General features: G+C 39.1%; 1 protein-coding gene across 1 annotated transcript in view; it reads left to right on the plus strand.

Annotated features, from left to right (window-relative positions):
* Positions 1-21,718: 21,718 nt before the first annotated feature.
* The window catches only part of FGF10 (fibroblast growth factor 10), a 44,476-nt gene continuing 38,784 nt past the window's right edge, over positions 21,719-27,410 (plus strand). The window contains exon 1 of the mRNA XM_053448077.1: positions 21,719-22,700. Coding sequence (XP_053304052.1) covers positions 22,409-22,700 — 292 coding nt within the window. The 5' untranslated portion in view covers positions 21,719-22,408. The remainder of the gene's footprint in view (positions 22,701-27,410) is intronic.

A 27,410-nucleotide genomic window follows, 5' to 3' on the forward strand; every position in this document is an offset into this window, starting at 1 on the left:
GATTTAATAAGAACAGACCGCAGCCGCAGTTAACATGTCATGACAAATCAAAAATGGAAAGGATGTGTGGAAATGAGAGTAAGAGCCGAAAAAAAAAAAAAAGAAAAAAAAAAAAAAAAAAAAAAAAAAATATAAATGCCGAGATGCATGTGCGTGTGACAGCGTGTGGGGCAGCGCCAGGACCCACGTAGCCAGGGGCAGAGACCCACACGAGGAGTGGGCGACGGCCACCGAGCCAACCAGAGCACTCCCGCCAGACGCAGTCGGAAAAAAAAAAAAAAGTGCCGAAATACCGAAACGACAGGACTCACAGGTCCAGGCGCAGGAGCGAGCGAGCGATCGGGAGTAGTACGTCCCCCGCCGCAAGAACCAGCGAGCAGGGAGTGCAAATGTGGAGCGAGCACCAACCCACATGCAGCAAACACCTAAACAATAACGCACCCAGGTCCCCCCATAAAGGGAAGAACGGGGCACGGACGCAGCACGGAAAATAAAAGAAAGGAAAAATAAAAATAAAAACAAAATAACATAAACAAAATAACATAAACAATGATAAACAGTCAGCTCACGTGAGCCAGGAGGGCAACATCATGGAAAAAGTCCAAGTCACTTGGAGAGCAAGACACTCAGGCCCTAAAAAACAGCAGAATAGGAAGGTGCAGGCAGGAGCGCCGGCACCTTGCGGAGGCAGCCAACTTCACCCCTCCACGCGGGGAGCACGAGCGCCCTCCCGGGCATCGCGTCGCGGCGATCTCTGACGGTTGCCGCCGGTCCGGAGGGGTCGAGGGTGGCGCAGGCGGGGTCCGGGTGTCCAGGCATGCCAGTCCTCGACGTCCACATCGGGTAGCTCCAAGGCGCGCAGAAAGGGTCCCACGTCTGCAGGCGTGCGCACAGTGGCCGTAGTGGACCCCCGTCGCGCTATCAAGGCGAACGGGTGGCCCCATCGGTAGGGAAGATCGCGCTCCTGCAGCGCAGCGGTGACGGGTCGAAGGGCTCGCCTGGCCTGCAAGGTGTAACGGGAGAGGTCCTGGAAAAGAGAGACCTGATGGCCCTCAAAGTCCCACGATCTGCGAGCACGTGCCTTCTGCATAATGGCGTCTTTCACCTCATAACTGTGGAGGCAGCAGATAATATCCCTGGGGGGGTCGCCCGGGCCGCCACCCCCGGGTCGCAGAGCTCTATGTGCCCGATCAAACTTTATGGGTTTTTCACCCGAGTCAGCGGGGACCCCCAGAATCGACGAAAACAGCTTGTGCAGTATGCCGCGAAGAGCCTCCGGACGTTCACCCTCAGGTAGGCCCCGCACACGTATGTTGCATCGCCGACCGCGGTTATCTAAGTCCTCAAGGTGGTAGAGTAAGTCAGCAAGCCTAGCGGAGTAGGACCGGTCCAGCAGAGTGAGCCGTTGGTCGACGTCCCGCATCCGGGTCTCCGTGGCTGTGAGCCGCGTGTCCAAGCGCGTCATGTCCGTGCCCAAGGCCGTGACCTCCGCCCGAACCGTCTGTTTCACCTCCGCCACCAGCAAACTAAAATCGTCCTTGGTGGGGAGGGAGGAAAACATGCGCCTCCAATCCCTGGAAGTAGGCTCCGGAGAGCCCTCCGAAGCGCGCGGCAAGGATCCGTCCTCCGAGGCCTGAAGGCCAACAGGGGTAGGCGCCATGTTGGAATCGTCCGACTGAGACTGGAGCAGCGCCGGGGTATGGAAATACTCCCTCAGGGACGGAGGCGGAGGCTTGGTGCTGGGCCCCGGGGTAGCAGGGTCGGTCGGGATTCTTTTAGTTCTGCCCATAGCGAGCAAATTCGGTGTGCAGGCGGTAAATAGAGAGCGGGTGGCACGGAGCTACGCGGCTAAGCGGCCATTCTCGTCGCCAGGCCAGCCACGCCCCCTATTATTTTTATTTTTATTATATCCCTGAATTTGTTTTTCTCAAGTCATCATCTGGACCCAGGAGGCTTATGCATGGAGCTTTCACAATACTTATTGCTCTATAGTAGAATGCAATCTTTCACCATAATTTCTGCTGCTTTAAATATCATTTTAATATATTTAATAATTAATGAAACTAAATAATGCTTGTGTTATCCCATAAACTATAAAGGATGGCTACCATACCATGACATAAACAAATAATTATAATATTATATTATAATGTTTTAATTGTGAAAAGAAAAAGTGTCGGTGCGCTAAGCTAGTCACAGGCTCAAATAATACAAATGTATAATACGAGGCCTACCAAACAGGTGTAAGCATGCTGCAAGAAACAGTGTATTGGCTGTACAATGTATACAAAAAACAAAAACTGTCTGCGCTTCTTACCCTAATAAAGTTGGCAACAAATATATAAACATAATATAAATGAGAGGTTTTGGTTATATGAATTGGCCAAAGCATAATTAAGCTCACCCGCCACGTCAAGGCACACTCTCAATAGGGTGAGAACCTACTCTCACCTCCTACATAGTGGGCACACAAAGCAGTTTATACTGCTACCAAAACCTTATTAATGTGTTGGGGGAGGTGTTTTGTTTCTTGTAATGTTTTAATTGTATTTATTTATACTAGCCTAGAATAATATGTAGAGATATGTATGAGCGCTTTACACAGATACAAAATAACAAAAAATAAAGAAAGGCTTTTATACTACTATACTATAATGTACTAAATAAACATATAAAAGCATTTGGAGCAAAATAAACTAGAGATTAGAGAACTGCAAATCATACCGTAAGTTTTCACATAATGTACTTTGATAAATAATATCTGTTTTTAACTTTTTGAATGATGTGTGATTGGACCAGAAGTGAATTTCTCGGTTTCTTGCACATATGTGTGTCAATGGTCCAGGATTCTCTTCTTTACTCTTTGGCGTTCCATGCATTCTGTCATTGACAACACTGGGTTTTGATGTCATATCCATCACCGGCAGTGACAACAGTAAACATGGAAAAGGAAGATGTACCAGAGGCACAAGATTTTAAGTAAAACACTTGTATATGTAAGATTGGGGTGTGCTCTCCTTTAGTCAAAGATGATCTCATCACAGCCAGCTAGAATTATTTACTTTTTAACAAAATATCCCACAGGGTAGTTTAATAAACCTGTTTTAATTTAATTTTGACATTTCCCAGCTACTTGACGTACCTAAAATACTCATTTTCCAGTTGTTGATACAGCATAGTGGACCTAGGTAGTAACTCTTCATCAACCCCATCTGTATGAGGGATCTGTATGTACAGGAAGGATGGTACATTGAATAAAAGATAAAGTGAAAGAACATTATTTACATTCCGGAGACCAATTGGCACTAATTATATGTGACATCATTATCCTTCCAGGAAAGAGAATTATTTGTGAATCTTGTTGGCAATAGTTTTTGGTGTAATTGACATTCCTGCATTCAAAGGTATTGTTTTACAATTAAATGTTCTTTTTCCTTTTTTTTTGTTTTAATGGGTAGAATTAAAGAGTAACTTGATGTGGTCTAAAATGGGCAATCAAACGGCAATTCATTCAATGAGACTTTTCAGGAGACCCTGCGACAATTGGTCAAGTTTTTGAGAATGCTTAATAACACCCCTCTGGGATTTGAAATATTTCATGATTTGCAGATAGCGAAAAAGAAAGAAACCTGAACGCTCCTTGATACATTATTAGACACTGAAAAATAAACATGATCTGTGCAACGTCAGACAAATCACTCAATTGAAAGTCTGGGCAACCTTTTGGAATCCTTTTTGGATGCTAATAATCAGTTCCTTCTCTTTTAGCAAAGATTTCATTTCAGATTTTTTTTTTTAATAAGAAAACAAAGCAAGGAAAAGAGTTATAAAATGTGCATTTATATTTCAAATTCAATAGGTTGGAACTTTATGGAGGAATGGCTACCCTAATGGGATATTTCAACTAGTGGGGGACAAGGCGCTATTGGCTCTTTGATTGGCTATTGAGCTAACAATTTTTGGAAATTTAGAGAAACCTGAGGATACTTTCATGGCCCAGTTGATGTTTCTGTGCAATAGGTACAATTTTCAGATTAGCTATTATGGACTTCATTTACTCCTAGATGAAAAGATTTATCTTAAAAAGAAAAAAAATATATATAATATTACTTTTTTTAGGTATCAGTGGGAACTTGGTCCAAAGAGAAGCAAGTGTACATTGTCTTACTGTAGAAATTGAAGTAGTTTGTTTTAAATTGTGGGATTGTTGAAGGATTTCAGGAATGCATCTGGGGCAGAGACAGCCCCTACATGAACCTATACCTCTGTCACCCCTCTTGCATGTCCTCGCTTGCTAACATAGGAGTGGTGGTACCCTCTACAACCCAATACCATAGAAAACTTCTTACCTTATCAATGTAGTAGGACTGGCCCTAATTTGACGTGGACACAGGCTGTAGTTCCAGCCACTGAAGAATGGTGTTAATCTGCATGGAAAAAAGACCAACGGACTTCGTGTCCACAGATGTCAGTAGAAAACTTAGGACATTGTCTTATGTGTAGTAGCTTGTGATATGTCTGAATTTTTTGTATATCTTTAATGCCTATGATAATGGTATTTTATATATATATATATATATATTTACTCACAAAGTCCATTGCACACCATTCCAAATATGCCAAGCCTGGTGCTAGTAACCAGCAGTTTTATATATATATATATATATATATATATATATATATATATATATATATATATATATTAAGCTCATTTGAGCCCTCCTCATCTGAATTTGATGGCGCTATATAAAACAATAAATAATAATAATAATAATATATACACACATTAAAGGTACTCTATCATTGAATTCATCATGAAGAATCTTTATTATATTTCGGGTATTTCCGGTGTTGTATATGTACTAAAATAGTATATAATAGTATAGGTTAACAATGCTTGCAAATAGAATTCACGTCACACGCATGGTTCTTGAGAGGATTTTTTATCTCACCCAAATATTGGGGCTTCAAGAAAGTTTGCAGATAATTAATGCTCAAGGGATAGATTTGTTGTATTTGAATAATTCAAGCGGTGAGAAAATACATACAATTGTTAAATATCGCTGCAACACTGTTACTGATCAACTGCAGAATTTAGTACCGGAGGAAGCAATTTGTAAAGATTTGCAGCTCAGATAGAGAATCACTATTGGGGGGTCTCTGAGTTCTCACAAGAAAACCCTTCCGTGTAAATGTGGCCGTGAAAGAGTTTTCCCAAGGGCTTACACAACTACTATTGTTCCTTGAAAAATCAGTGTATTGCGGTAATATGAATAAGGACTGTCTTCCAATGTCAGTGATGATTAGGAGAAGCTATGGGAAGGTAAACCACTCTTGCTATGTGGATGTAGACACGGAACAATGTTATTATTGTCCTCAGACCATGGAATATGACCTCTGTTTCATATTTCTGAAATCAAAAGTTTAAAGTTGACCTGTTGCCTTAATACGGGAAGCATCATGTCCACAGATGTCAGTAGAAAACTCATGCCTATGCCTCATTTTTGTCCAATCTTTGTCCTTTTGGAGCCTGGAACATGTTTGTTGCATAATAAATCTGACATGTTGCTGTTTTGGGTCTGTTTTCTCCCCAAAAAATAACTGTAGAGACACCTTTTTCCGCTGTAAATGGAAGCCGTTCTACAAATTCAGATTTAGTGTATGGGGCTATGCCTGGCGTCGCTAACATTTCTTTTGTGTTTAATCCAAATCATCCTCGTTCAGCAAGGTTAACTATGATTTCGTAGAATTTTATAGAAAGTCAACAGAACCTTTGTTAAATATTCAGCCAAAAAACAAGGGGGGGCGGGCATTGTAGTGATTCTGTAAGGGATCTCAGCTGTGGAGCGTCTGGCTGCGTGATTAAGACTGAGCCGTTCTATTGGTTACCACAGGCAGCGTGGCAAGGAGTCAGACTTCACAAAAAGAAAACTGCACAGAATTTTAAAAATATATATTTTTAATCTGATGCTAGTAATAAATATGAGATCCTATTGAAGTACAGCAAAGAGAAATGAGAGATTTTTAGTGGCCAAAGCCCCTAAAGCATAATTATTTTCTCAACAGTCTTAAGTTTTTTGGTAAAAAGTTAAAAATTACCATATGTTTTCCCAAGGTAACATTTTCTGCTGAATACAGATTTGTTTTAACTATAATTACCTTTTAAAATGAAGATTTTAAATGTCTTAAGATGGTCTGTTTTTATGTGCTTTATATTCTTCTCATTTGTTTCTGAATATCTTGTGTCTGTTTTATCTACAATTATGAATCCTATGATGTAACCGCTTTACTGTAACAGACCTTGACATTTATCAAATGATAAATAATTATGCGTATCCCAGTTCTCAAAACATTATGAATTAAAGCAACTTCATTATTCTGAATGGTTTGCTGCTGACTATCTTTGGACATCGAATGCATCTATAAAGTTTACCAATGCAGACAATATGATTATATTAATATCGACGGCATCAGCCACATTATGTTTCTTTAACCCTAGCATCAGCTCTGTTCCTAAGTGCTCCTATCAATCACATTAATGTCTATGTCAATTTTTTTATATTTATGTTACAATTTTGTCTAAATGATTCACTTACTCAATATAGCGAATCAAAGAAGAACGAACATCAATACTCATTCAGAGCTCTGATCGTTTTTATTTTATTATTTTTTTATTTTTATTTTGAGATCCACCTTTCTCTATATACCTTTAATTTCTGAACCAAATGTGTTTTGTGGAAATATGATTTACCATTTAGTGAAATGACTTCAGCACAAAAGGCAGTGATTGTTGTTGGCAGAATGTTTTCTAGTTTCTACTGTATTGGTTAATTCACCGATAATTTATTTCAATATTAAACTGTAATCTAAATAGAATAAAGCCCCTGAACTGGGGCCACTTGGTTGGCTCGCAACTGGGAGAAATGTGAGGACAAACAGTACAAAGCTTTGTCTCCGATACTCAGTGTGTGAGATCTATTGGTAAAGGTATTGGTTTCTCACATTATTTATACTCGGCACGTTTTAAGACTTTAAGATTTTGTAAATGCGGCTGGTGGGAGACTAAGAATACTTTGTCCTTGTTTTCAAAGTTTTTTTTTATGTCAATAATTTGTTCTGCATATTGTGTATATCCCACGTTTAGGGTGAGAAAAGGCAAAAGGCATAAAAGCAAAATCTAAGCATTAAAAAAACGGTTATTTTTGTTGTATTTTTTTTTAGCTGGTACACTTGAATATTTCCTGCTTTCTCTTTGAAATGTATATACAGACCTCTCTGTACAATGTCTATATGTATAGATTATATATGTATAGACATCTCTGTACAGTCAACATAAATGGAAATGGATAGGCTCCTTCGCTTAATGTCATTTACATGGAACGCTTTCCTTTTACAGTGTGTCTATGTGTTCTATCTGCACCATTTGGATCTAGTTTTCAGATCACGTCCCATGTCCTTAACATCTGTGACATATGCATTACACAGTGAGGTGTATATAATAACTTGATATGAAACAGATTTCCATTGATCCACCAAAAAGAACCTTGCATCTAAACATATTTGATGTAAAGGTAAATAGAAGTGTACCAAGCCAGTCATAATTCCTTATCCTATTATTATTATTATTATTATTTTATATAATATAAAATAATTATTATATAAAATAATAATAATAATAATAATAGAAGTATACCAAGCCAGTCATAATTCCTTATCCTATTATTATTATTATTATTATTTTATATAATGCCACCAATTTATGCAGCGTTACTTACAACACATATATTCAAGTTGAAAGCCAAAACTAGAACTGACAGACAAAGAAAGAGGGTCCTGCTTCCACTGAAAATAGTTTGCTGTATGTATGTGCAATTTTAGAAAAGTAATAGACATTTTGTATGTAATAACGCAACTGAAAAATAATTTTATTTCTATAAGTTAACAACCAGAAACAAATAATAACAAAAAATGAAGTTATGGTAGAAAAATATAATTAAATAAATAAAATGATAGTATTAAAATATAAGTTAAAACTAAGACAGGGCATTTCAAAAAATAATAAAAATAAAAACCTCTACAATAATGATTATAATTTTCCTACAATAATGAGTAAAATTGTATGTATAAAAGGAAGTTGACATCACATGATGTATACTAAAGAAGTCTTTTTCAAGCTATTTGGCTAAAAATGCCAAGTTACAAAAAATGCATAAGGACCCTTGGTGTGGATCACCACTGGATATGCACTGAAATTTTCCACAGGTGGCACCCCTTGAGTTTTTTTGACTGTCCATCCTTATGGCATCCAAAGGGTCTTTGGATGGACCTCATCCCCTCAACCTTGGGGACTAAGAGTTAAGGGGAGCTGTTAGGGTTGAATTAACTGATGGTACACTCTCCATTCCCTCCGATGGGTTTTTATTTTACTTTTAACCCTCTGATCCTATCTCATGCCCCTCTCATCCCTACATGCTGTTCCCTGTGGCAGGGAAACATGCATTCCCTCACCTAAAACTCCATTCAACTAGCATATACTCACAAATGACTCAAATGTCAAATTTATGAGTGTGAACATTTAACGTCAGGGAACCTGGTTATTTATCCCTTGACCCGAACCATCAAATTTCTTCTAAATACACCGAATCTATGACAGAAAATCAGAGATTTAAAACAAAAATATGAAATAATTAATCCTGATATATTCCTGTCAGGGTTGCACCCTACCAGCCTGTACTATGTGATAATCATAACATTGTCATGTCTACCTGCAGCCACTAGTGTCCAATCTTCCCTCCCAGCAGCACCCCTTTCTAATTACTTGGGACAGCCCTGCCCTTATATACCTGCTCTACCCTTCAGTCTGGGCCTTTGCATTGTTTGGCTTGGGTTCTTGTTAGTCTGCTTGCAGCTAAAGCTCCGTGTACTTTGTTCTGATTTGCCGTGTGTGACCTTGGCTACGTTCACAATTCAGTTTTGTGTACCAGACCCCGGCGTGTCCCAGACTTACCTCCCTCCCAGCCGTGCTCCTGCCGTGTGCCCTGCCAGAGGGCTCCCAGCCGTGCTCCTGCCATGTGCCCTTTCTGAGGGCTTCCAATCCATGTGCCCTGCCAGTGGGCTTCCAGCTGTGTGCCTTGCCATTCTGAGTTCCCCTGTCCTCGCTACAGTTCCCCTTTATTCTTCGACTCCAGTCCTGCTTTTCTGTCTGTTGTGTGCCTGTCTGAAACTACCTACCAGTCATAATGCATCAAGGGGTACAGCCCCTGGTATCCCCTGCAACTGGGCTCCTACCCATCCTGACAATTCCACTGTCCAGCTGCTTTCTTTCTGAGCTCATATTAAATTGATAAACTACTAAGTTGTGTTCCCTTCTGGTAACAAACTATGTGTTATTTATGTAATGATCTGGTACATATTTAGAAAATGCAGTAGTGTTTTGGGAGACGATCATGCCCCATGTTTTCTCCATCAGCAATATATATTATTTTCTACATTTCATAGTAATAGATTTTGCAGGAAAAATAATAGGATCTGTTCATTTGCAACATTTATCTATAGTCAACGTTTTCATAGACATTCTACATGTCACGTTCAATGTCTTTCTCCCTGTTTTCAGTACAGGTTCAGCTTATGTGTGATAGTCACATGTTTTGGAAGAGTTCCATGTTCTGTATACGAACTAGACTCTAATTGTTATTGCTATTGTTATCATAACATAACTCTTCCAAACATTACCATATGGAAAATTGGTTTCTATCACACTTCTACATATTTGTAAATAAAAAAAAAACACCATAATGTAGAAAACAATCAAATACATTAATAAATTAATTAATAAATTAATTGGTGTCCATCATTCAGTTTTTGTTATATTTTGCACCTCAAGGATTTGAAATAAATAGCACAGATCATTGATTACTTAGTGACCCTTTTGTGCAGAGGATCAAAGTAAAGAAAGTCTCTAGCCTCCATTGTATACTTTATGAGTGACACGCCTTAAATATTTAGCATTATATGTTACAATATATGACCAAAAGTATGTGGACACTCCTCCTGATTATTGAGTTTAGGTGTTTTAGCCACCCATTGCTAGAAGGTGTATGAAATTAAGCACACAGACAGCCATCTCTATAGACAAACATTGGCTGTAAAGTGAGTTGCACTGAAGAGCTCAGTTTGACAGCGTCCTGCCCTGCTAGATCTGCTCCGCTATAACTGCTATTATTGTGAAGTGGAAGCATCTAGGAGTAAGAACAGCCTCTGGAAGCATCATCAGCACAAGCCCTGTGTGACGGGAGCTTCATGAAATGTGTGTCCATGACCGAGCAGCTGCACATAAGCTGACGATACCTAAGCGCAATGCCAAGCATTGGCTTGAGTGGTATAAAGCAGTGCTCCTCAACCCTCTACTCAAGGCACAGGAGTAATACCTAAATCCTGGACTGTTAGGTATGCCTTGAGGAGAGGGTTGAGGAGCACTGGTGTAAAGCACACCATCACTGGACTCCAGAGTGAGGGGTCATACTTCACCATATGGAAGTCCGATTGATGAATCTGTTAATGCTACAGCATTCAAAGACATTGTAGACAACTGTATGCTTCCAATGATGTGGCACCGGTTTGGGGAAGGCTCTTTTCCTGTTCCCATCTGACTCTGCCTGTGCATAAAACAAGGTCCATAAAGAATACTATTTGACAAGTTTGATGTGGAGGAACTTGAGTAGCCTACACAGAGCACTGACCTTAACCCCATTGAACACCATTGTGATGAACTGGAATGTTGATTACAAGCCAGGCCTTCCCCTCTCAATAGGCACAAACTCCAACAGTTTGTTCCCATAAGAGTGGTCGCTGTTAAAGCCGCAAAGCTCACATAGGTGTGATGGTCAGGTGTCTGCATACTTTTGGTTATATAGTATATCTTTGGCTTAGTTTTAATTGATGCAAACAAAAATATTGTGTTTAAGTTTGTGATAATGTTGAGGAAGGTCACAGAAGGTTGAGTAAAATAAACCTAGGCTTACACCCTTGTATTTTCTTCTCCACAATTCCCTTATGCCAGTGGTTGAGCCCCTGGCAGTAACATGACATGTAACAAATCATGTATTGAGGGGCCCTTCCCTATGTATTTGTTATGTTATTGAGTGTGTGAAACTAGTGCTCGGTTCTATGCACTTATATAATGGATGAAATAACAATTTTTCTTAGTGTTTAATGTAAGTAAAGTAAGCAAAACTGTTACAGATGTCATTAATGATAGACTGGTTTCAAAGGGCTCACTTCTCTACCAAGAAGTTTTGGGATCCGTCCCCCAGCAAAGCAGGCATTTGTAACCCCACTGGCCCCTGGGTGCTCTGTGGCCAGTAATGTGTTATAATCTAGGAAGAATCCCTGGCTCTTCAACGTGACAGCCTGTGGGTACTCTTATTATGCATATATTCCAGCAGGACATAAAACTTAAAACAAGGTCAGTGGCTCTGTATAGGCAAACTAGGTGATGCCTAGGTTCTCACTGCATTTTAAAAAACTTTGACGTTCAAAAAATTTCGACGAGACTGAGCAGCTCAATGTAGCCTTAAGAGTAAATGTGGCAATTTCTGATCTAGAAAAGGGTATGTCAGTCATTTTCTGAGTTTCTGCTAACTTCACTTTAAAGGAAAAATGGGGTGAAAAATCCCAATTTTCCTGGGGCATCAAGAGACCGTGGGCCAGCCCTAGTTGTCCTAGGACTTTTTTGGATAAATATCTAGCATCTATCCCTAAAACAAGAATCCCTTAAAGATGATACTTACATACAATGACCATCTACCACCAACCACCAAACTTAATTGTATTTTATTTAGCTGAAAATTTGGATGACAAATCAGTTATTATTGCTTTATGTTAAACTGTCATATGTATTTATAAAATGAAATATAAAACTGGTCATATCACATGTAATCCTCCTATTGACATCTACTTGTCACCTTGCTACCTCCTGAAAAAGTGATCTGCTTTGTTTGAATGTAGTAATCAGATAACCCCATGCTGACAATTAGGTTATCCTGTTGTATGTTCACAGTTTATTCTTCTTTGCATTATCTCCATATCGCAGGATCCTTATCAAAGATCAGATAAAAGTCACCGAAGCCACAGGAAACAATCCCTGATTAAAGACTCACCAGAAGAACTCATTTTAAATCATTTTATAGGTCATCAATTTCCATATAGAACCTATATAAGAAGAACTGTGCATCATTTTGAAACAGGGCTTTGGTTTCTCATTGAGTATTTTTTTAACTGCTCATTCCTGTAACAGGCAAAATTCTGCCAATCCGTTCTGCTTGAACTTATACAAAATACAAAAGGCAAAGGGTGAAATACTTCAAATAATTGCCATGGCCAAAAATGAGAGTTTTTTGAATGTACATGCACCATATGTTTCTTTGAAATGGAATGGAATGACTAAGACATGGAGAATGGATAAATTTGTGGCAGAAAGCTATGGTAGATTATGGGATGCCATCCTACCAGCCATCAACGACTGTGTTCTTTGTGGAAATCCTGTGTCTCCACTCTTTTATTGGCCATTAGGAAATTGTCAAGACCCAGAGTCAGCGGGTCAGTTTATGTGCAAAGCCATAAATCAAACGGATGAACTTGCTCAGTTCTCTATCTGTCTCCAGACTGGTGAAGACAGTAGTAGTCAGCTGTCCGCCCCCTGTGGATTACAATTCACCATGTGACAAACACTGGAAGGCATTAAGCCTATGAGAAAAAAAAACACATTTTAACCTTTGGTGTACCCTAGGAGACTACATTCACCATACATTTAAAAGCACTCCAAAAAAAATGTGAAAAGAGCTACTAATACTCATAAAACATAAATGTGACTAGAAACAAAAACTATTTTAATATATTTATTTTATTAATTGTGTCATTAAATTAAGGGAAAATTTACAAAATTCATGCAATATATTTGGGAAAACCACTGTATTAATCCGATTGCATGATTCTGTATCTTGATTTATAATATTTATAACTCCACCGGTTGATGGTGCCTAAGAATAGGTAACAATCAACATTCAATAGATTATTATATCCTATTATTATATGCACTCTGTGAATCTGTGAAACAGTAGGAGAGGGGATGAGTCGATCGAATCTGGATGATCTGTAGAAGTTGTTGGTCGTTCAGATGGCTTAATTAGGATGTTGGCTTAATAAGACATGCAAGATCATAGTTGGCCCTAATTAAGGGTCCATGGGATCTTAAATAGAAAATATGGTTCCAAGAAACTTTGTGCTCGATTAAACGACCCTTCAAATCCTTAATTGAGTTTAAAAGGTCTACAAAAACAACAACCAAGGATTCTGGGACTTCAGAATTAATCTAATTCTGTTTAGATTCCTGCTGACATGTGACAACATTAATGTTTAAGGGACAATGATTTACATGAGAATTTGTATATGTATGCATGTGTGTATGTATATGATTGTGTGCATATGCTTGTGTGTACAACAGGTAAAACAGCTGTCTTATTGGCTGTGGTGTCTCAATAAATAACCGCCAAGTAGATGGTTGCTTATGTAAACAAAGATACTCTTCTGGTGCATGGTCCTGCTTTTGAAAGAAAAACACATTAAAAAGGCCAAAAGGTCATTTTTTTTATCAATTTAAATGTATTGACATTTGAAGATCAAAGACTTCTGAGGAAGCTGAAAGAAAAGAGTCTAGACCTGATGGATGTGTGTCTTCCTTGGTACTTAACACAATGTGAGAGAGTGCTAACCTGGTATCTCAAAAATGACACTAATTACAATAGGGCTCATGCTCCATTGGGTCTCATTGCTGTTCAGTAACACATGCAAGCCAGCCAAAGGGTTAAGGAGAAGGAAAAAGTTATGTATCCTGAAGTTAGGTCAAAGGCAACAACCTCAAACATAACTCAATAACCCTAATCGGGTAAAGATAATGTTAACTGCAGTCTGCTAATCCTGACAATTTACTACTAACGATAACATAGTAGCAGAGATATACATTTATCCTGCAAGAAGGCAGCCATTCCCGGGGCAGCAGGTCTTCAACTATCTCCCTGGCCACGGTCCAGCTAGGCACAGTTCTTCATACAGTAGAGTGAATGGGCTGGTGGGGGAGACAAGAGATCTACCTTGTAACCATCCTTTTTAGCAGCAGCCCAACAGGCAGTCTCAATAAAGTGATCTGTTCCAGGGTTTGCGGCGGAGGGGCTGCCACCCATTAGACCGGCCACCCAAAGACCAGAATGTTGACATTGCATAATGCAAAGTTGGAATGAATAGTGGGATGAATTTCAACAAATCCCAGGGCAAGTCTGGCCCTTCTTGTGAACCTAGTTCACTTGGGTTGCTTTCTCATTTCAGCTCATAGAAACTTACTTGCAGACTTGTGGCTTAGTGGATAAACGATGTAGTGAAGCTCTTGAAGTTCAACCTTTCCATGAAATACCTTTTGCACTGATCCAGAAGAAAGGGGCAAGACCTTAAGAGAATCTCCTGTCAACTGTGCTGCAAAGGGGAAATATTATTCTTGTTTCCAAAGGTAGTCTCTAAATTGAAATATGTAATTGGTTTTCCCCAACCATCCCCACTGCTTGCAGTCACTACATCCAAGTAAATTATCTTTACATCCCACTCTGTTGACGATGAGAACATAAAACCTCTTTATTGGTGGTTATTGGCTCTCTCCACAAGAAAAAGAATTACAGCTTTAAACACATTAAATCAAGCCTACTATTTTTTTTTAAAGGTAACCCTAGCATGTTAACCCATCTCGTTATGTTGCTGCCTCCTTTGGTGGTGCCACCACTTTATGAACTCATGCATTTGTTCTCTTGGATTTTCAGTAGAGGCATTGAGGGAATAAAAGTTTCAGGCTAATAATAAATAATTAGTTACCTGTCATTATATATTCATGTAATTTATTTATTTAGGTTAGCAGTATTTTAGTATTATTAGCACATGACAAAGAGATAGTAATTATAACAATACTGTAAGAACAACCAAATAAAGCAATAAAAATGAAAGTCAGGCATAGAGAAAAGAGTGGACCTCCCATGGTTCATTTGTTCCTTTCAATCAATTGGCCCGATGTTTGAGCCTTGGTTTAAGAAATATTCTGTGCAAGCCTCAAAAACCTCCAATACAAAAGCAGAAACAGGTGCTGGGTTGAAGGGGAGTTGCCATATTTTTAATTGTAAATTAAAAGCAACGCCTGACTGTTCCAGTAGCAGATAAATGACTATTATTTATTTTATTTACTATCCTATCATTATTGTTGCATAAAATATTTTCGTACTGGATTATTCTAATCGGTAAGTACAGCAGCATGTTATATGTAGGTATTAATGACATACGCATGCATGGGGTAAATTTACTACCTACCAGCCGGTGCCTGCATCCTACTTTGTATGAGAAGTAACACAGTTGTACTAGCGTTGTCAATCATGCCTCAGAAGACTAGACCTGCAGTAGACGTGTAAAACAAACAAAGAACAGTAAAACATTTTCATAAGAATTAATTATCACAGAATCGTAACACTACCAGATACGAACCTGCATGACCCCAGGCGGAATATTTTTCCCTGAGGTTTACATTTTATGAGTTTTTTTTTTTGGCTGCTGCTGTTCCTTGTGACCTGTTTGATTCCATATGTCTCTGAACCATATGGGGGAAGGAATGTAGGGCCCTCCGGTCGGCGGTGTTTGTTTATATTTCTTAATAACCGCAGCAAAACCATTTCTGACTTTCTTATGTCATTTTTCTATAGAAACATGGAATTCGACGGCAGAGAAGAACCATATATTCGGCCCATATATGTTTGGGATTAACAGAACCATATGATCGCTTTATTCCAGCACTCAGAGGTAAAGCCTGCTAAACCTTGGAAAGTATCTTTATCTCCTACAACACTAATCTAGTGTGATAACCAGTTATTAATGTTCTCTTTCATTTCCCCAAAAATCTACATTGTAACTGTATAGGGACACGTTCTCAATGACCGCCACGTCTGTGCCCATCTGCTTTATATCTGTCATGTATGGATTAGTATGTTTATTGTTGTAATAACCGTCATTGTGTAGATAAGCAGCGTGTTTTGTACCTTCATAGAATTATGTATTCACAAAGATGCATAGATTTATAACAAAAAAAATATATGCATATTAAGCATGCACTATGTGGCATCGGGGTCCTAGGTTGGTGCATGCAATCATTGTAGTATTCGGGCCTAGGCAGATTTGGCGGGTGGCAGGTCGGAGGCGAAGTGCCGGGATATGATGTCCCTTACGAAAAATTACTGCAGTTTTTTCTGAAGTAATACTGCAGTTTTTTGGACATGAAAAAACTGCAATACTGCACTTTTACTGCAGTATTACTGCACATTTACTGCACTTTTACTGCATTTGTACTTCACTGTACTGCAGTTGTACTGCATTATTACTGCACATTTACTGCACTTTTTTATATATATATTGCAAACCTACAGTTGTACTTCAAAGTACTGTAGCTTTATTGCATTTGTACTTCCGTACAAAAATAACTGCAGTACAACTGCAGTACAGTGAAGTACAAATGCAGTAAAACTGTCAGTAAATGTGCAGTAACACTGCAGTAAAAGTGCAGTATTGCTGTTTTTTCATGTCCAAAAAACTGCAGTATTACTTCAGAAAAACTGCAGTAATTTTTTTGTAAGGGGTCATCTCTTAATATTCTGCATTAAGAGGATGCTCATGACAACAGAGCAGCTGAATGCACTGCTTTGGTTCAGACTTAAGACAGCACTCCTAGTAATTACATCTATATATTACATTATTTTTAGCACCATCAGTAGGGCTCTTACGAAAGGGGACGGTTAAAACAGACAAAAGGATTAACACATGCTGAGGTATCTTGGTAAGGAAGGAGAAGAGGGTCCCGCTCCTGCAAGCTTACAATCTATCACCGGCCTTCATATTATGACAGCACTTAAAGTGAATGTGTCCCTTTTCCCAGATAAGGGACACACACTAATTAAGAACCAACCTTTTTGTGCATCACAAGTTAAGTTCCCGTTTTCAGGACTCCTATGATTATTCCTTCCCAGTAAGTTACTGCTCATTTTTGTTAACATTCTGTCCTTTTGGTGACTACTAATTTGTTCTGGCCATTTTTGTGTGGAGATAACATCAGGACAGGAAACTGATCTGTTGGTTCTGACACATTTTGACACAAAGCTCAGATGCCATAAAGTGAAATAGTCCAGCGTCTCCAGTTACACCAATTAATAAAAAAAAAAGAAAATACAACCTATGGGTAGTAATAAATTAATTTACAGACGCTAAAAACTGTGAAGGTGACAGATCCCCTTTAAAGTAGGTAAACCATGACATCTTGATGACATCCACAGATAACATCACCAACGTATTCTGTCTAGATAGACTGGAACAGATTATTTCCAGGCATTCTAAATGAAAATACACAAAACTTTAAAAAACATAGAACTTGACGGCAGATAAAAACCATTCAGCCCATCCAGTCTGCTCATTTCTCTTGATGTAAAGACTCAGACCATAATTGGTCCTTGGGTTACCCATTGTACAGCACTGTGGAATACAATGGTGTTATATTGATCAGTAAATAACACAGTTATAGAAAATACACAAATATATTCCTACAGCAGTTGTGAGTAAGTTCATTTATAATATGTGTATGACAAAGCAATACATCATAAATATATATATATATTTAAGTATATTCTGTATCTGTATATACAGGCCAGCATACAAATATATCTAGTTATATACATAGACAAATACACACAGACTCATATCATATCAGACATGCCTACATAGGGAATATCTGGAATAATAGCATGTTTGGTTTATGCTCCCAGCGGGGCCTCTCACAATTGGATGCAGGGATAAAATGAATATACCATGCATGCCACCTTTTGACCTACTGTACTGAAAGAAAAATGAATCAGATTTTACATTTTTCAATAAAGGTGCACGCTAAATCACACATCTCACAGACATCTACAAACCAGGGTTTTAAAAGCAAAAATGATATTCATTGTATATACTAGAGCTTTCAGAAATAAACATCAGAATTTAAACCTTTCACACTCCGTTGTAGAAATGTTCATGTACAGACACCTAACTTATGTTGTTGACTTTTTTTACTTCATGCTCACACACACACTTACACATTCATGCTCACACACACATTCATGCTCAAACCCACACACATACACACCCAAGGTCAGACATCCACATCCATGCTCACACATACACATCAATGCTCACACACAAACGCTTACACATCCATGCACACACACATATACATCCGTGCTCATACACAAACACATATATATGCACACACACAAACCCTGGTAACTCACATACACACTGGCACACATTTTTACACACACTCTCACATTTTTACAGACTTATAGACTCACACACATACTCCTCACACAATTACACATACACATCGATGCTCACACATACTCCTGCTCGCACAGAAACACTTACACACACATGCTCATACACAAAGATACATATTCATGCTCACGCAACATTTCCACATATATATATATGTTCATACACACTTACACATACACATCCATGCTGACACATTTACCCATTCACATTCATGAATCTATCTATCTATCCATCTATCTATCTATCTATCTATCTATCTATCTATCTATCTATCTATCTTCATAACTATATATTGGGTTTTAAGGGGTATGGAGTATTACGATGGAGCCCAGCTGCTCTGCACTCTTTCTTTGCTGGACAGTTGCAAGGCAGCAGTAATATTTTTAATTGCAGGACTTCTCCAAGTATGATGCTATATGCTATTGACATCAGCCATTTTTTCTAGAACAGATATCATTTTCACTTGATGTTGACTAGCACTTGTTCTAAGAGGTGTGGTTGGAGTCATGGCTAGCTGAAAGGCTTTATAAATACCTTTTAGGTTGTGACCTCATGATAGCTGTTTGTTAAGTTTATCTAAGAAGAATAATGTATTCTACTGAAGCATGTAACCACTGTTAATTTTAGGGCTGAAGAACACTGATAAACTCATGTCCACAAAACATTCTGAGCTTCTAGAAAAAAACGACATCACAGGAGGAAAGAGGGAAAACAAGCAATTCCTCCTCCTATGAGGGGGCACATGGCAGGTATGATTTGCCACATCTGGGATCTATTGATAGCTATTTATGTGATTGACTACAATCTGAGCTCCTAAAAAAAGAGGGACACGAGGTGAGAAGATAGGGACAGAGGTACACAAACAGCTAAGACACTGCAAAGATCTGTCTTAGGAGACACTAAGGGTTGAAGAACACTCAAAAAGTTGGCCATGTCTACACATATTGTTCCCAGCACACTCTTAGACAAACTGCACTCTATTAAGCACACAAAGCTAAGACACAACAGTGGAAAAAAAGCCCCCGATATGGAGAAGCAAAGGGGTTTGGAAGGCCATCGCTGGAAGCAGCAGTCACTCTGTGAGACCGGTACTGCCGGTTGTCTTTTTCAAAACTTACCAGTGAAACAATTAATAAAGGAACCCATTAAGCTCTGATTATTGCTGCAAAAAGGGAGGTTAAATTTCAATCCTTTGAAGTAACTGAGAATGATTCAGGCCTCATTACAGAGATATAATCTACATTCATACATTTATGTTAGTGATTCAAATCTATTGGGACGGATTGAATTCCGTTAAATAGTGCATCTTTCCTGTGGAACCTTTCTCAAACTTTCTCAGGCTGGCCCAAATGGTGACCAAACAATGCAAAGTAGAGGGGTATTTAGAGATCTTTCTGTTATGTAAAAGAAAAGGCTATACAGAAAGGAGAAAAAAAGAAACAGATATAATCTAAAAAAAAACTGTGTCAGCTTTTCATTTGGTCTCTGTTTTGTAAATGCCCTTCCTGTCATCATGCGGTATGGAAAAAAGTCCCTGCGCGCAGTTTTATGGGCAGCACCTGTCATACTGAGACCCAAATTTAACCCTTAAAGATCTAGAAGGGTGAAAAAATCACTGCTCTCAACAAAGTTCATCTTCTAGCAGATCTAACGATACATAAAAGAATCTCTCGAGCTACACAAATAGCGCTTTGAAATTGAAAAATAAAGGTTTCCAGTTCCTAATTTAAAATCCTTAAATGATTATTATTATTATTATATATCTGTAAAGACTTTTATTGATATCTGTGTGTTTTAGTCTTGTGCACTGCGTAGTCATAATCAGCAACAACTGTAAATATTTTAGGGTCTGGGTATGATGGGAGTTGTAGTTCACAATTCCCAGTAGCTGGAGCACCAAAATATCATTACTCCAAAGTGCGATTCCTTAAATCACCAGGAGCAAGAAGAGGTTTAGACGGGGGGGGGCACCAGCACCCCAATTGTACAAGTACCATGTTACTTGTTATTTCAGTGAAAGCTGCTTGTAAATGATTTCTTAAGGCATGAAAGAAAATATATTGTAAAATATTATGTTCCCTTCTTAACCTGACATCCCCATGGTGTTAATTTACTTCTGGTTGTTTTAATTAAAAGAAAAAAAACATCTAGATATCATTGTGACTTTTGAAAGTCTATCAAAGATAGCCTTATTGGAAAAAATAATAATAATAATATAATAATAATACAAAATTAACCTCTAGATTGTAAGCCTGCGAGCAGGACCCCCTTTACCTAATGTCTCAATTTGCCTTAGTGTGTCTATTCTAGTTTTGTCTGACCCTTTGAATGTGTGGACCGTAAGAAGCTCTGCATAAATTGTTGGAGCTATATAATAATAATAATAAAAATAATAATAATAATATACAGTTTTAGTAGCCTTGCCATTCGATTGTTCCATCATAAGCATTTACCTTGATTTTACCATAAACTGTTTATACATTACTATAAATATTTATAAATTAATTTGTGACTGTTACAAAGTTATCCGATTCCCGAACGCTTTATGGAATAGTACAAAAAAAAAATAATAAATTTGTGAAAATGGGTGTTTCCTGCATTTTTGTTTGGATTTATTTGAAAAATATGCAGGATAAAAATAATTTCTTTATTGCGGAGAAAAAAAAAAGATCTCAGACATGAGGAGTTTATGGTAAAATCTTTTGTAATCCTAATAAAATTGTTTAGCTTTGAAGTGAAAGCATGATTCAGTAAATGAGTCATTCTGGAAATTAGACATTGATCATTGGGGTCCTTGTTTTTGCCCTGATTTGGGAGAGGGGGCTGTTAACACTAGATTCTGAGTTCCTGTGGGGAGAACAGACAGAGGTAATGCGTGAACATTTTATTTCGGAGACGGAAGCAAGAAGGGAGGGGAGAGGGGTAAATGAGGACCTCAGCAGAGTCTGGCAGGGGTTAGGAAGCTAATGATGATGTCTCTTTTTTTGTTCTATTCTTTCCTTAACCTGTATAAACTGGAATCTGCTTTTGGGCTGCTTGTCTTCAATGTTTCTGTAGCATAGAGCAAAAGGAAAAAGCCAGAACCAGTCAACAATCTCCAGGTGGCTCTCCAGCTCTTCACTGCCAGCAAAGAAGTTTTTTTAAAAAAGGAGGGCTAAACCAGAAGAGAAATCAGGGTCTCTCTGATTCGGATTGGCTCAGCCTTAAAGACAGCAAAATTTGTAAAAGTGGAGTATCCCAGCGTACTGGTGGGCAGCTCAGAGGAGAGGAGTGTTTAGCAGCAATTAGTAGGTCTCACATCAGTGGAAGGGATCAGTGCCTTCAAGAAGAACCTCCCCTGGGACTCCCATGTACTCTTAGGTTTCAGATGACCTCTGCAGCCGGCAGCCCACCAGAGACATCCCACCTCTGGATTGTTATCACTGACATTTACACTCCAGTTTCCAACCTGTTTACAACAAGGCATTGCTAGCCAGTCTTCAAAGCCAACTGTTCTTCCCCAGGCAGACACTTAGCCCACAGAGGAGTTTTTTTATTACAGCCGGGAAGAGGACAGGAGGAGGGGGATAGAGACACAGATTGAGACTCTTTTTTTGTTGGTGCGAGTTGAACATGTCATCATCTCTGTTTTTTTAAGGCTCTGCAGACTTTTAACATGCTGGGACACAGATTGCAATTGCATTGCTGAGGACAGAGGGACTTGAAGAACAACCACAGGAGATCTTCAGGGTGAAGTGCAGCATCTTTTTGTTTTTGAGGATATCCCAGAAGAACACTACCCAGATATGAGAGGACCTTAGGAGGTGGTTTGTGGACCGAGTGATGGATGTTGGTGCATCATTCATTGCCACAGAGAGCAACTCTTTGAGGATCATTTGCCACCAGCTCTCAGCTTGCCTTTTATCTGCTTTTATCCTTCCAGTATGTTTCTTTCCATGAGGCATTTTCTGAAGCCCATAGCCTTAATACAATGTGGAAATGGATACTGACACATGGTGCCTCAGGCTTTTCCCACCTGTACCGTTGCTTGCTGCTCTTCTTCTTGGTGTATTACTTGTCCGTCACCTGCGATGAGATCGGGAGCAGGGACACGTTACTTTCCCCCGAGGTCTTCTCCAACTCTTCTGGGAGACACGTGCGAAGCTACGATCACCTTAAAGGAGATGTGCGCTGCAGGAAGCTCTTCTCTTACACTAAATACTTTCTCAAGATCGATAGAAACGGCAAGGTCAGCGGGACCAAGAAGGAGGACTGCCCCTACAGTGAGTACCCAACCCGCCCTGGACAAGGGTGGGATAGAGGTGGAGAGGACACAATGTACCATGGCCAATGTTGATACAATGTATCTAAGAGTGTTAAAGCTCTTGGGATGTAATGATGTGATTGTGATGTATAGTGGAGTTGGTGGCTGAGCCGTCTGCTGTCAGGATATTTAACCCCATCTCTGGCTAACCCTATGAGCTGGCTATCAGTCCATCTGTCTCTGTATAGGAATGTGCCTAGGTTTGCTTACTGGGAGACATGGGAGAATGCTCACTTCTTTACCCTTACCTTGTCTGCAGAGATTATTGCCCCTAAATGTGACTGTATCCCTGATAGCTACTCGTTTGAAGTTGGATGCCATATAATGTCGATTGTCTGTTATGCAATGTTAGTAATATTGGTTTGGATTCTGAATGTTCTCAGGCTGGGTCATATACTATATCTTGTGGGACTAGGCGTGATGGGAGTTGTCAACCACTCCAGTTGGGGAGTATATGTCATACCCTATTGGTGTCAGAAAGGTACTCTCATGCTGCTCAGGGTGATAATGAATTATTGAAGTACAGTCGCCCATATGCACGCAAGCTTGTTGGGCTGCTTTATTTAACCCTTTAGAAATGTCTGTTATTTCTAAACATCTAACTCTGTATGCCTGGCTGATCCCTTGCAGTTAACCCACACAGAGGATTCCCATTTTATGGACTTAATGTCAAAAAGACACATGGCAAGTTATTTAACACCACTATGCTAAGCGTCAGTGTCTCACACTCCCATCACTATGTGATCATGTTAAATACCCCATAACAAGGACATTTGTTGTCAGGCTGTCTTCCCTGTATAGCAGAGGCTATAGCTCCACCAGATTAGCCATAACCTCTGCAATGTTGCAGACTCATACTTCCATCAAAGTCATCCAGCAGTTAGCTGACTGGGTGTGATGAGAGTTATCCAGGACAATTAAAATGCTTAAGCATGCTTACCACTGAACTAAAGCCAGGTGGTGTCTGTGCATAGCGTGGGTATATCATTTATACCAGGTATCAAATACCCAGGAAAACCTGATATGTGCATAAAGATACATCAAAGAATTAATATGTGATATGTGATCAAAAAAGGGTACAATAGATTGGTCCTTTTCTGCCATCACTATTTATGTATACACCTATCTAAATACATGACAACTCCTATCTATTCCAGGATAATAGGAGAATAAGAAATGAATAAGGTGTTAATAACCGCAGGATTATTTACCCTTGGGTTGCCAGAGGTTTCATATACAATGTTTAGCTTGTTGCCACTAGACATTCATGTGTTAGGTAAATATACTATAATTGCTGATGTACCTTTGGAAAAGTTAGGCAGCATCGTTTAGATAACATTTTTTGTTTGATTGAAACACTCAGTATAAGGAAATTCATCCAGATAACCAGCCCTGTCTGCTCTGTGTGGTGCCAGCCTGCTAGTCACCAGTAATTGACCAGTTAAAAGATTAAAAAAAAACACAGAACATTTGCCTTTTTAGCCATCACCATGTCTCTCCTGTGCCGTACAAACGAGGATCAGTTTCAGCAGGGATAGTGAATGCAAATGTACTGTTTTAGCTAGTTAAATACTAGATTAGCCAGATCTAAGGAGGAGGAAAAAAAACTACAAAGTCTGAGAATAATTATCCTGTATTATTTAAGGGATGTATAGGATCTGTAACCAAAAAAAAGGAAGAAAGAAAAAAACAAACAAACATAAAAGTTGATTTCTGTTTAACCCATGCACATCCTGCTGGCGCATAAGTGGTTAAAAGTAGGTTTCTGGTTTTGATTTTCGCAAAGTGCCCCAATAGAGGAGATCCTGTATTATTGCAGAACACAACAATATTGCCTGGATCACTGTTTCTTTTCCTTGTTTGGGAACATTCAAGCGCTGTGACGAAAAGCAATCACAACAAAAATACATATGTTGATCATTGCCAGTAGGATTTTTTTTTCCTCCTTACAGTACTGATTATATAGGACCATAATTGTGTACAATGTGTCATTTAACATCAGTCCATTGGACACCAGCTTCTGACTGTACCAAGAGGAACTAATGAGGTTCTTTAACCATTTGAGTTCCATGCCGTCCTCAGACGTTTGTCACTGTCTATGGAACGCAGGGTACTCACATTCTTTTCAGACTACCTTGTAAACTTTAACAAAGCTTGTAAAAAATGGACGCGTTTTCTAAAAGTCTATAATTTGGGGTACATCCAGGCAGGCAAAACACTGCGTACTTTGTGTGTCATCTCCAGGATAAAATATTATTCTACTTCTAATTGTTTTATATAGTGCCACCATATTCCGTAGCGCTGTTCTTAATAGGCTGACTTTATGACCTGGAGATACAAAGCTGCCATATAAAAATGAATATGTTGGAATGAACATTATAATCTATAGCTTGCACTCTAATGCTATATAGTTAGCGGTATTAATGTATATTTGCCGCAGATGTTTAATGTAATCGACCCAATAATTATTCATGCTTATGACAGATCCAGCGTGAGATGTCCGGAGAATTACTTGTATTTGCTTTTACTTATGTTTGTACACTGTGTTAACTAAAAAGTAGACAGTTGCCGGGTTTGCTCCTGGAATCTTCACACCGATAAGGTCTAGATGGATAATTATTGGAAATGTATGGCTCATGTATGCTGGGGAACTTGCTGTGAAACTACGTGTTGCCTTCAAATAATATTATCTTAAAAGTGACAAGCAGAAAAACTGGCTGTCTGCAGGCCCTTCAACATTATGGGGTAATTAGCCGACGAGGTGGCAGTTGTCTTCTTCTCTTAGTGTTGGCCTACAGAGCTTGTCTCAGTCTTCTCTCTAGAAATATGATACCAATGCCTTCTAATCCATGCTGTCTATCTGGATTTCCCTTCTGGTACCTAATGATTAGTGCCTTTTAACTTTTCAACTCAACTTTTCAACTCAAATTTTCTGTTATTGAATATATTGGTTTTCTAAATTTTAGGCTGGCTGCAGTTGGTCTGATTAGCGGTCCTTAGAATCTAAAGAACCTAAAGCCCCCCCATCACCCAAGTATTCAAAATGAAAGCCCCTGCCTTGAGTATGATTGACCTTAAAGTCATCGGGAGCTTGATTATCCCTAACAGCTTGAGTGGCCCTTACTGAGCATGATGCGAGTAGTAGCTAGCTGGGCGGCAAGCCTTGCATATCCCTTGCTTCTTCATTTTGTGTTTTTTTTTTTACCTTTTTCTTTGCCTGTCCCTTTTTCCTCATTGTTTTCCTTTGCTGTGTCCTGACTGTCATTATGATACATCCTTTCAGTAATTGTGATGCACTACTGTATATATAATGCGTTCTTGCTCTTTAATCAAGTCAATAAACTCGAGTCCCTTTGAAGTCAGCCCTGTCGTGCCACCATTCCCATTAGTTAATCCCTGCAGATTGTTCTGCAGTCAGACACCCAGAGTGCTTGTTACATCTCTGCAATGTTTGCACATCACAGGTTCTTTGATAGGTTTACAGCTGACTAGATGTTTGTCACTTTTAAGTCTTAAGTAGAATAAAAGGGTGTATCCCATTTCATAGGATAATCTTTAATCTGTTTGTTATTTTTACACTGTTGAAACACATATTTGTATACATGTTTATCCGCATTCCTACCCAATTTGTAAAACAGTAAAATAGCCTGATCTTCACCAAGTGCTTTGATGGCTGTAGGGTTGCTGAGATTCATGGGAGTTGTAGTCAAGCCGCAGCTGGGGAGCTACCTGTTGGGTACTGCATTGTTAAGATGATGATACTTTGCTGTAGTGGAGACAGTAGATTAACCTTAAAACCTGCTATTTTATAGAAATTAAAGGGACCGCTTACTGCCCTGACAGCCCCGCGAAGGAAGGATGCCTAATAAGTGTGAGAATATACATTCTCCAAAAAACAGAAAAAAATTAAATGAAAAATACTTACCCGGAATAGAAGCTGAGCTGCAGCGGAAGCTGTCTTCCGCCATACTAATCATTCTTGCCACTGATTGGCTACTTGAAGCAGCCAATCAACGGCAGGAAAGAGCTTCCATTTAAATCAATAGGGGGCTCTGAATAGACCCCGGCTCAGATTGTTCGCTGAGCCAGCACTGGAGTAGACTGGTGAGAAGTATATCACATGCATGGAGATGTGTTTGGTCTGCACAGAAAATAGCCGGGGGCAGGGGAAAGGGACAAATACATATGGAAACGCCATGAACATGTAAAGGGACCGTTCAGCTAACATATGTATTAAAGTGACTATGACTATGTAGTCTCCCTTAAAGATATGAAAAAGATGTCTGCAACGGAATTGTATTTGATGCCTTATGCTTTATGTTAATACAACAGTAGAAGCTTAGATATAAGTATTAACGTCTGCCCAATCCTCCTGCCAACCTACCCCCCACCCTGCTCCTTCCAGGAAATTCTAAGTTCTTTTCAAAGTATCTGCTCATAGAATTTCTGAAAGAAAAGTCGCTTTCTAAGGCTAGTTGAGCACCCTGGGTGTTGTAGCTCTCAACGTTTAGATTTTTCCCCCTTGCTTGGCCATTTGTCACCATGTATTTTATGTAAAGAGACAATATGTTTTCTGAGACAGCAGAACTCTAACCCGGTTGCTATTTCCGAGTATTTTATTTGATGTATGCAAAGAGAATAATTGATACATTAAGGGGATCATGTGACT

The sequence above is a fragment of the Spea bombifrons genome, chromosome 1, assembly GCF_027358695.1.
Source record: "Spea bombifrons isolate aSpeBom1 chromosome 1, aSpeBom1.2.pri, whole genome shotgun sequence".
Classification (NCBI taxonomy): domain Eukaryota; kingdom Metazoa; phylum Chordata; class Amphibia; order Anura; family Pelobatidae; genus Spea; species Spea bombifrons.